Source organism: Oncorhynchus clarkii, chromosome 1 (genome assembly GCF_045791955.1).
Source record: "Oncorhynchus clarkii lewisi isolate Uvic-CL-2024 chromosome 1, UVic_Ocla_1.0, whole genome shotgun sequence".
In the NCBI taxonomy this organism is placed as follows: domain Eukaryota; kingdom Metazoa; phylum Chordata; class Actinopteri; order Salmoniformes; family Salmonidae; genus Oncorhynchus; species Oncorhynchus clarkii.
The window spans coordinates 642,763-654,801 of record NC_092147.1 but is presented as its reverse complement, the minus strand read 5'-3'; the positions used below and the strand labels follow the sequence as shown (position 1 = coordinate 654,801).

Below are 12,039 nucleotides of genomic sequence, written 5' to 3'. Positions count from 1 at the left end.
AAACATATCCAGGTGTTAGAATGGCCAGACCTGAATCCAATCGAGAATCTGTGGAAAGAACTGAAAACTGCTGTTCACAAATGCTCTCCATCCAACCTCACTGAGCTCGAGCTGTTTTGCAAGGAGGAATGGGAAAAAATCTCTCGTCTCTCGATGTGCAAAACTGATAGAGACATACCCCAAGCGACTTACAGCTGTAATCGCAGCAAAAGGTGGCGCTACAAAGTATTAACTTAAGGGGGCTGAATAATTTTGCACGCCCAATTTTTCAGTTTTTGATTTGTTAAAAAAGTTTGAAATATCCAATAAATGTTGTTCCACTTCATGATTGTGTCCCACTTGTTGTTGATTCTTCACAAAAAAATACAGTTTTATATCTTTATGTTTGAAGCCTGAAATGTGGCAAAAGGTTGCAAAGTTCAAGGGGGGCGAATACTTTCGCAAGGCACTGTATAACCCTGACCCTAACACTAACCTGCATGTCCCCTATATACCCTCTGTACTGGAGTTATTTGTTAGTTAACCTGTTTACAGTGTACCCCAGCAACCTGCATGTCCCCTATATACCCTCTGTACTATACAACACTGGAGGCTCCTCAGAGAAGGAGGTGGAGATCCATCCTCCTCAGTGAATTTAAAAAAACAAACATTTAAGAAGTAAAAAAAAAAAAAAACACCACACTGATGATGCTAATTCCCCACCACCTGATGATGCTAATACCACTCTGATGATGCTAATCCCCACCACTCACTCCCCACCACTCTGATGATGCTAATCCCCACCACTCTGGTGATGCTAATCCCCACCACTCTGATGATGCTAATCCCCACCACTCTGATGATGCTAATCCCCACCACTCTGATGATGCTAATTCCCACTACCACTCTGATGATGCTAATCCCCACCAACACTCTGATGATGCTAATCCCCACCACTCTGATGATGCTAATTCCCACTACCACTCTGATGATGCTAATTCCCACTACCACTCTGATGATGCTAATCCCCACCAACACTCTGATGATGCTAATCCCCACCACTCTGATGATGCTAATCCCCACCAACACTCTGATGATGCTAATCCCCACCACTCTGATGATGCTAATCCCCACTACCACTCTGATGATGCTAATCCCCACCACCACTCTGATGATGCTAATCACCACCAACACACTGATGACGCTAATTCCCACCACTCTGATGATGCTAATCCCCACCACTCTGATGATGCTAATCCCCACCACCACTCTGATGATGCTAATCCCCACTACCACTCTGATGATGCTAATCCCCACTACCACACTGATGACGCTAATTCCCACCACTCTGATGATGCTAATCCCCACCACTCTGATGATGCTAATCCCCACCACTCTGATGATGCTAATCCCCACCACTCTGATGATGCTAATCCCCACTACCACTCTGATGATGCTAATCCCCACCACTCTGATGATGCTAATCCCCACCACTCTGATGATGCTAATCCCCACCACTCTGATGATGCTAATCCCCACCACTCTGATGATGCTAATCCCCACCACTCTGATGATGCTAATCCCCACCACACTGATGATGCTAATCACCACCAACACTCTGATGATGCTAATCCCCACCACTCTGATGATGCTAATCACCACCAACACTCTGATGATGCTAATCCCCACCACTCTGATGATGCTAATCCCCACCACTCTGATGATGCTAATCCCCACCACTCTGATGATGCTAATCCCCACCACTCTGATGATGCTAATTCCCACTACCACTCTGATGATGCTAATCCCCACCACTCTGATGATGCTAATCCCCACCACTCTGATGATGCTAATTCCCACTACCACTCTGATGATGCTAATCCCCACCACTCTGATGATGCTAATCCCCACCACTCTGATGATGCTAATCACCACCAACACTCTGATGATGCTAATCCCCACCACTCTGATGATGCTAATCCCCACTACCACTCTGATGATGCTAATCCCCACCACTCTGATGATGCTAATTCCCACTACCACTCTGATGATGCTAATCCCCACCACTCCTAATCCCTACCACTCTGATGATGCTAATCCCCACTACCACTCTGGTGATGCTAATCCCCACCACTCTGGTGATGCTAATCCCTACCACTCTGATGATGCTAATCCCCACCACTCTGATGATGCTAATCCCCACCACTCTGATGATGCTAATCCCCACCACTCTGATGATGCTAATCCCCACCACTCTGATGATGCTAATTCCCACTACCACTCTGGTGATGCTAATCCCCACCACTCTGGTGATGCTAATCCCTACCACTCTGATGATGCTAATCCCCACCACTCTGATGATGCTAATCCCCACCACCCTAATCCCTACCACTCTGATGATGCTAATCCCTACCACCCACTACCACTCTGATGATGCTAATCCCCACCACTCTGATGATGCTAATCCCCACCACTCTGATGATGCTAATCACCACCACCACTCTGATGATGCTAATCCCCACCACTCTGATGATGCTAATTCCCACTACCACTCTGATGATGCTAATCCCCACTACCACTCTGGTGATGCTAATCCCCACCACTCTGATGATGCTAATTCCCACTACCACTCTGATGATGCTAATCCCCACCACTCTGATGATGCTAATCCCCACCACTCTGATGATGCTAATTCCCACTACCACTCTGATGATGCTAATCCCCACTACCACTCTGATGATGCTAATCCCCACCACTCTGATGATGCTAATCCCACTACCACTCTGATGATGCTAATCCCCACCACTCTGATGATGCTAATCCCCACCACTCTGATGATGCTAATCCCCACCACTCTGATGATGCTAATCCCCACCACTCTGATGATGCTAATCCCCACCACTCTGATGATGCTAATCCCCACCACTCTGATGATGCTAATCCCCACCACTCTGATGATGCTAATTCCCACTACCACTCTGATGATGCTAATCCCCACCACTCTGATGATGCTAATCCCCACCACTCTGATGATGCTAATCACCACTACCACTCTGATGATGCTAATCCCCACTACCACTCTGATGATGCTAATCACCACCAACACACTGATGGTGCTAATCACCATCAACACACTGATGACGCTAATTCCCACCACCACTCTGATGATGCTAATCCCCACTACCACTCTGATGATGCTAATCCCCACCACTCTGATGATGCTAATCCCCACTACCACTCTGATGATGCTAATCCCCACTACCACTCTGATGATGCTAATTCCCACTACCACTCTGATGATGCTAATCCCCACCACTCTGATGATGCTAATCCCCACCACTCTGATGATGCTAATCCCCACCACTCTGATGATGCTAATCCCCACCACTCTGATGATGCTAATCCCCACCACTCTGATGATGCTAATCCCCACCACTCTGATGATGCTAATCCCCACCACTCTGATGATGCTAATCCCCACTACCACTCTGATGATGCTAATTCCCACTACCACTCTGATGATGCTAATCCCCACCACTCTGATGATGCTAATCCCCACCACTCTGATGATGCTAATCCCCACCACTCTGGTGATGCTAATCCCCACTACCACTCTGATGATGCTAATCCCCACCACTCTGATGATGCTAATCCCCACTACCACTCTGATGATGCTAATCCCCACTACCACTCTGATGATGCTAATCCCCACTACCACTCTGATGATGCTAATCCCCACCACTCTGATGATGCTAATTCCCACTACCACTCTGATGATGCTAATCCCCACTACCACTCTGATGATGCTAATTCCCACTACCACTCTGATGATGCTAATTCCCACTACCACTCTGATGATGCTAATTCCCACTACCACTCTGGTGATGCTAATCCCCACCACTCTGATGATGCTAATTCCCACTACCACTCTGATGATGCTAATCCCCACCACTCTGATGATGCTAATCCCCACCACTCTGATGATGCTAATCCCCACTACCACTCTGATGATGCTAATCCCCACCACTCTGATGATGCTAATCCCCACCACTCTGATGATGCTAATCCCCACCACTCTGGTGATGCTAATCCCCACCACTCTGGTGATGCTAATCCCCACTACCACTCTGATGATGCTAATCCCCACCACTCTGGTGATGCTAATCCCCACCACTCTGGTGATGCTAATCCCCACTACCACTCTGATGATGCTAATCCCCACTACCACTCTGATGATGCTAATCACCACCAACACACTGATGACGCTAATTCCCACTACCACTCTGATGATGCTAATCCCCACTACCACTCTGATGATGCTAATCCCCACCACTCTGATGATGCTAATCCCCACCACTCTGATGATGCTAATCCCCACCACTCTGATGATGCTAATCCCCACCACTCTGGTGATGCTAATCCCCACCACTCTGGTGATGCTAATCCCCACCACTCTGATGATGCTAATCCCCACCACTCTGGTGATGCTAATCCCCACCACTCTGGTGATGCTAATCCCCACCACTCTGATGATGCTAATCCCACCACTCTGATGATGCTAATCCCCACTACCACTCTGGTGATGCTAATCCCCACCACTCTGATGATGCTAATCCCCACCACTCTGGTGATGCTAATCCCCACCACTCTGATGATGCTAATCACCACCAACACACTGATGACGCTAATTCCCACTACCACTCTGATGATGCTAATCCCCACTACCACTCTGATGATGCTAATCCCCACCACTCTGATGATGCTAATCCCCACCACTCTGATGATGCTAATCCCCACCACTCTGATGATGCTAATCCCCACCACTCTGGTGATGCTAATCCCCACCACTCTGGTGATGCTAATCCCCACCACTCTGATGATGCTAATCCCACCACTCTGATGATGCTAATCCCCACTACCACTCTGGTGATGCTAATCCCCACCACTCTGATGATGCTAATCCCCACCACTCTGGTGATGCTAATCCCCACCACTCTGATGATGCTAATCCCCACCACTCTGATGATGCTAATCCCCACTACCACTCTGATGATGCTAATCCCCACTACCACTCTGATGATGCTAATCCCCACTACCACTCTGATGATGCTAATCCCCACCACTCTGATGATGCTAATCCCCACCACTCTGGTGATGCTAATCCCCACCACTCTGATGATGCTAATCCCCACCACTCTGATGATGCTAATCCCCACTACTCTGATGATGCTAATCCCCACTACCACTCTGATGATGCTAATCCCCACTACCACTCTGATGATGCTAATCCCCACCACTCTGATGATGCTAATCCCCACCACTCTGATGATGCTAATCCCCACCACTCTGGTGATGCTAATCCCCACCACTCTGGTGATGCTAATCCCCACTACCACTCTGATGATGCTAATCCCCACCACTCTGGTGATGCTAATCCCCACCACTCTGGTGATGCTAATCCCCACTACCACTCTGATGATGCTAATCCCCACTACCACTCTGATGATGCTAATCACCACCAACACACTGATGACGCTAATTCCCACTACCACTCTGATGATGCTAATCCCCACTACCACTCTGATGATGCTAATCCCCACCACTCTGATGATGCTAATCCCCACCACTCTGATGATGCTAATCCCCACCACTCTGATGATGCTAATCCCCACCACTCTGGTGATGCTAATCCCCACCACTCTGGTGATGCTAATCCCCACCACTCTGATGATGCTAATCCCCACCACTCTGGTGATGCTAATCCCCACCACTCTGGTGATGCTAATCCCCACCACTCTGATGATGCTAATCCCACCACTCTGATGATGCTAATCACCACTACCACTCTGATGATGCTAATCCCCACCACTCTGATGATGCTAATCCCCACCACTCTGGTGATGCTAATCCCCACCACTCTGATGATGCTAATCACCACCAACACACTGATGACGCTAATTCCCACTACCACTCTGATGATGCTAATCCCCACTACCACTCTGATGATGCTAATCCCCACCACTCTGATGATGCTAATCCCCACCACTCTGATGATGCTAATCCCCACCACTCTGATGATGCTAATCCCCACCACTCTGGTGATGCTAATCCCCACCACTCTGGTGATGCTAATCCCCACCACTCTGATGATGCTAATCCCACCACTCTGATGATGCTAATCCCCACTACCACTCTGGTGATGCTAATCCCCACCACTCTGATGATGCTAATCCCCACCACTCTGGTGATGCTAATCCCCACCACTCTGATGATGCTAATCCCCACCACTCTGATGATGCTAATCCCCACTACCACTCTGATGATGCTAATCCCCACTACCACTCTGATGATGCTAATCCCCACTACCACTCTGATGATGCTAATCCCCACCACTCTGATGATGCTAATCCCCACCACTCTGGTGATGCTAATCCCCACCACTCTGATGATGCTAATCCCCACCACTCTGATGATGCTAATCCCCACTACCACTCTGATGATGCTAATCCCCACTACCACTCTGATGATGCTAATCCCCACTACCACTCTGATGATGCTAATCCCCACCACTCTGATGATGCTAATCCCCACCACTCTGGTGATGCTAATCCCCACTACCACTCTGATGATGCTAATCCCCACCACTCTGATGATGCTAATCCCCACCACTCTGATGATGCTAATCCCCACCACTCTGGTGATGCTAATCCCCACCACTCTGGTGATGCTAATCCCCACCACTCTGATGATGCTAATCCCACCACTCTGATGATGCTAATCCCCACTACCACTCTGGTGATGCTAATCCCCACCACTCTGATGATGCTAATCCCCACCACTCTGGTGATGCTAATCCCCACCACTCTGATGATGCTAATCCCCACCACTCTGATGATGCTAATCCCCACTACCACTCTGATGATGCTAATCCCCACTACCACTCTGATGATGCTAATCCCCACTACCACTCTGATGATGCTAATCCCCACCACTCTGATGATGCTAATCCCCACCACTCTGGTGATGCTAATCCCCACCACTCTGATGATGCTAATCCCCACCACTCTGATGATGCTAATCCCCACTACCACTCTGATGATGCTAATCCCCACTACCACTCTGATGATGCTAATCCCCACTACCACTCTGATGATGCTAATCCCCACCACTCTGATGATGCTAATCCCCACCACTCTGGTGATGCTAATCCCCACTACCACTCTGATGATGCTAATCCCCACCACTCTGGTGATGCTAATCCCCACCACTCTGATGATGCTAATCCCCACCACTCTGGTGATGCTAATCCCCACCACTCTGATGATGCTAATCCCCACCACTCTGGTGATGCTAATCCCCACCACTCTGATGATGCTAATCCCCACCACTCTGATGATGCTAATCCCCAGTACCACACTGATGATGCTAATCCCTACTACCACAGTGGTGATGCTAATCCCCACTACCACAGTGGTGATGCTAATCCCCACTACCACACTGATGATGCTAATCCCCACCACCACGCTGATGATGCTAATCCCCACTACCACAGTGGTGATGCTAATCCCCACTACCACACTGATGATGCTAATCCCCACCACCACGCTGATGATGCTAATCCCCACTACCACACTGATGATGCTAATCCCCACCACCACACTGATGATGCTAATCCCCTATACCACACTGGTGATGTTAATCCCCACTAATCACTCACTGACTTGTTCTCCTGATTTGAAACATGATCAATACGGGTCCGAAAGCATGATAACTGACCCCAACACCAGAAGCATGATACCTGACCCCAACACCAGAAGCATGATACCTGACCCCAACACCAGAAGCATGATACCTGACCCCAACACCAGAAGCATGACACCTGACCCCAACACCAGAAGCATGATACCTGACCCCAGTCTCCCAGCTGCCTTGTTGTCATCATAAAGCATTAAACTAATGCTGTTTTTTGATTGGCTGTTTGGAAGGTGGCCAGCAGACTGGATGCGGGGCGTCCCCGGAGCGGGAGCACAGCCGGAGTGTGTGATAGGAGGAAGTCTGTGACTGGAGGAGAGGAGAGGCGAAGCTCAGGCGAGGAGCCGTTCAGCAAGGTGCAGGAGGACTACTGTATCCCCCGACGCCAGCTCTCCCTCAGGAGACAACGCTGAGAAGGGACAAAAAAAGTTCTCAAAATTCCCAGGTTTTCCAGAAATCGTGGTTGCAGGTTTACGGATTTCCTTCTGTTGTTCTCCGAATTCCGGGGATCCTCTAACCAGGATTTCTGGAAAACCTGGGTATTTTGATAAAGTTACCTTCATTTTGGAAACACTAATGCCGAGACAACACTGAAATAACTAACACAGCAACGTCTAACATGCTGATCACACTGCTCGCGCACGTGCGTCCGCGTGCGTCATCGCGGGCATGTTGATTTTGTCCACCCACACCAGACGTGATCAGGACACACAGGTTGAAATATCAAAATGAACTCTAACTATATTAACTACATTAATTTGGGGACAGGTCAAAACACATGACACATTCATGGACATTTAGCTAGCTAGCTTTAAATCTTGGGATATAAACATTGGGTTGTTATTTTACCTGAAATGCACAAGATCCTCTACTCTGACAATTAATCCACAGATAAAAGGGTAAACCTAGTTAGTGTCTAGTAATCTCTCTTCCTTCGGGCTTCTTCTTCTTCTTTGGACTTTATGTGGCGGTTGGCAAACAACTTTAAGGTGCATTACCACCACCAACTGGACTGGAGTGTGGACCTCAGTTAATCTTTCAATCACCCACGTGGGTATATGCTCCTAAAAACCAATGAAGAGATGGGAGAGGCGGAACTTGCAACGCATCAAGCGCCACAAATAGAACTAGGTTCTATTTTAGCGCCTGGCTATGCAGATGCTTGCTGACGCGAGCATGCCATGTGGGTGCAATGATTGAATAACATGCATGTGTACATTTATTTTGCAATGCTTGCGCAAACGACGCACGCAGTGATGTGGTCAGCATGTAAGCCAAACACACATTCAACTCTCCTTGGACCAAATGGCAGGCTACTATTTGACCTTTCCAACCTAACAGACAGTGAACCAGAGGAACTCACTTTCCAAAAGGTATGGGCCCGTATTCACACAGTGTCTCAGATTAGGAGTGTACTCAGATCCCCTCTGTCTATATAACCTAGGCCTGGTCTGATCTTTTCAAAATGGTTGATGTGTCCCTTTCAACATAACTCTCTTCACTAGACTTACAATGGATCCCTAATGTTTAAAAAGAAGATACAGAACTGATACAACAGCACTGATACAACAGAGATGATACAACAGAGATGATACAACAGAGATGATACAACAGGACTGATACAACAGAACTGATACAACAGCACTGATACAACAGAGATGATACAACAGAGATGATACAACAGGACTGATACAACAGCACTGATACAACAGAGATGATACAACAGGACTGATACAACAGAACTGATACAACACAGATGATACAACAGAGATGATATAACAGGACTGATACAACAGCACTGATACAACAGAGATGATACAACAGAGATGATACAACAGGACTGATACAACAGCACTGATACAACAGAGATGATACAACAGAGATGATACAACAGGACTGATACAACAGCACTGATACAACAGAGATGATACAACAGGACTGATACAACAGAACTGATACAACACAGATGATACAACAGAGATGATACAACAGGACTGATACAACAGAGATGATACAACAGGACTGATACAACAGCACTGATACAACAGCACTGATACAACAGAGATGATACAACAGAACTGATACAACAGGACTGATACAACATAACTGATACAACAGAGATGATACAACAGGACTGATACAACAGAACTGATACAACAGTACTGATACAACAGTACTGATACAACAGAGATGATACAACAGAACTGATACAACAGGACTGATACAACAGAGATGATACAACAGAACTGATACAACAGGACTGATACAACAGGACTGATACAACAGGACTGATACAACAGGACTGATACAACAGAGATGATACAACAGGACTGATACAACAGAGATGATACAACAGAACTGATACAACAGGACTGATACAACAGAGATGATACAACAGGACTGATACAAGAGAGATGATACAACAGGACTGATACAACAGAGATGATACAACAGGACTGATACAACAGAGATGATACAACAGAACTGATACAACAGAGATGATACAACAGAACTGATACAACAGAGATGATACAACAGAACTGATACAACAGGACTGATACAACAGGACTGATACAACAGAGATGATACAACAGGACTGATACAAGAGAGATGATACAACAGAGATTATACAACAGGACTGATACAACAGGACTGATACAACAGGACTGATACAACAGAGATGATACAACAGGACTGATACAACAGGACTGATACAACAGGACTGATACAACAGAGATGATACAACAGGACTGATACAACAGGACTGATACAACAGGACTGATACAACAGAGATGATACAACAGGACTGATACAACAGAGATGATACAACAGAACTGATACAACAGAGATGATACAACAGAACTGATACAACAGGACTGATACAACAGGACTGATACAACAGAGATGATACAACAGGACTGTTGTATCAGTCCTGTTGTATCAGTCCTGGTGTATCAGTCCTGTTGTATCAGTACTATTGTATCAGTCCTGTTGTATCATCTCTGTTGTATCATCTCTGTTGTATCAGTCTTGTTGTATCAGTTATGTTGTATCAGTCCTGTTGTATCAGTCCTGTTGTATCAGTCCTGTTGTATCAGTCCTGTTGTATCAGTCCTGTTGTATCAGTCCTGTTGTAACAGTCCAGTTGTATCAGTCCTGTTGTATCAGTCCTGTTGTATCAGTCCTGTTGTATCAGTCCTGTTGTATCAGTCCTGTTGTAGTGTAATTCAATGTGCTTTACTATAGAATATTACTACGAGTTTGCCATTGTGTCATTTTACTTTTGACATTCTCACAGGTTGTATATAGGTTGTTTATACCATATTATAATAATAGTATATTTACTGTAGTTTAATATATGTTTAGAGATTGTTTGTTGAATACTTTGTTATTTCCCAGTAAACTCCAACCTTGTGTTTTACAGCCTATTCACTATATTGCATGCCATAGATGTTTATGATGCGGCTCTCATAAAGACCCATTGTTTTGTTGGTTAATAGTTCCCATTTCAATTTAGCCGTACGAGCCAGGAACACTTGAGTTGTGAATGCAATTTTTTATTTGTGTTTTCAGTAACGTGTTATGAATGGTTGGAAATTAATAAATAGTCTACAAGGGATGTAAAGTATCTGCTTTCATTTATCATATTTTTAGGGGTAGATCAGCTGTAATATTTAAGATAGATTTTGGCTTTACCAATGTAATTTTCTGCATTATTTCCACTCCCCCATATACCTTTTTTGGTAAATATATATTATACATATATTTGTTTCTTATATGTTCCTTTATTTTCCCCGTATCCTTACCACCCCTCCCTAATTGGAGTAAACTAATGGACAACACTTAGGCTTCTACTTCCACACTATATACATTTTATGGACACAGTATATTTTACAATTACAATAGTTATCTTTTGTTTGTTTTTAGTCCCATCCTTCATCTATCTCTGAAGCCCATATCGTTTTGATTTCCATTTGCCATATATTTTTCAACTGTGCTGTTTCACAAAAGTTTTGAACCTACATACATTTTACGGGTATATTTTACATTAGGTATCTTGTTATTTGCACGATATCTAAGGAAGCCTCAAGGCTTTGCTCGCCTGAGGTAGAGTGTCCCATGATAAGCTGTAGACCACACTATATACCTAGAGAGTTTTCGTAGCTGTCTACATACCATCACAGACTGAGGCTGGCACTAAGACCGCACTCAATGAGCTGTATTCCGTCATAAAAAAATAGGAAAACGTTCACCCTGATGCGGCGCTCCTTGTAGCCGGGAACTTTAATGCAGGGGAAGCTTAAATCC

General features: G+C 45.8%; 1 protein-coding gene across 1 annotated transcript in view; it reads left to right on the top strand.

The window, feature by feature from the left end:
* Positions 1-9,182, top strand: part of LOC139414538 (leukemia NUP98 fusion partner 1) — a 29,620-nt gene extending 20,438 nt beyond the window's left edge. Inside the window, exon 4 of the mRNA XM_071162420.1 lies at positions 7,965-9,182. Coding sequence (XP_071018521.1) covers positions 7,965-8,144 — 180 coding nt within the window. The 3' untranslated portion in view covers positions 8,145-9,182. The remainder of the gene's footprint in view (positions 1-7,964) is intronic.
* The last annotated feature ends 2,857 nt before the right edge of the window (positions 9,183-12,039 follow it).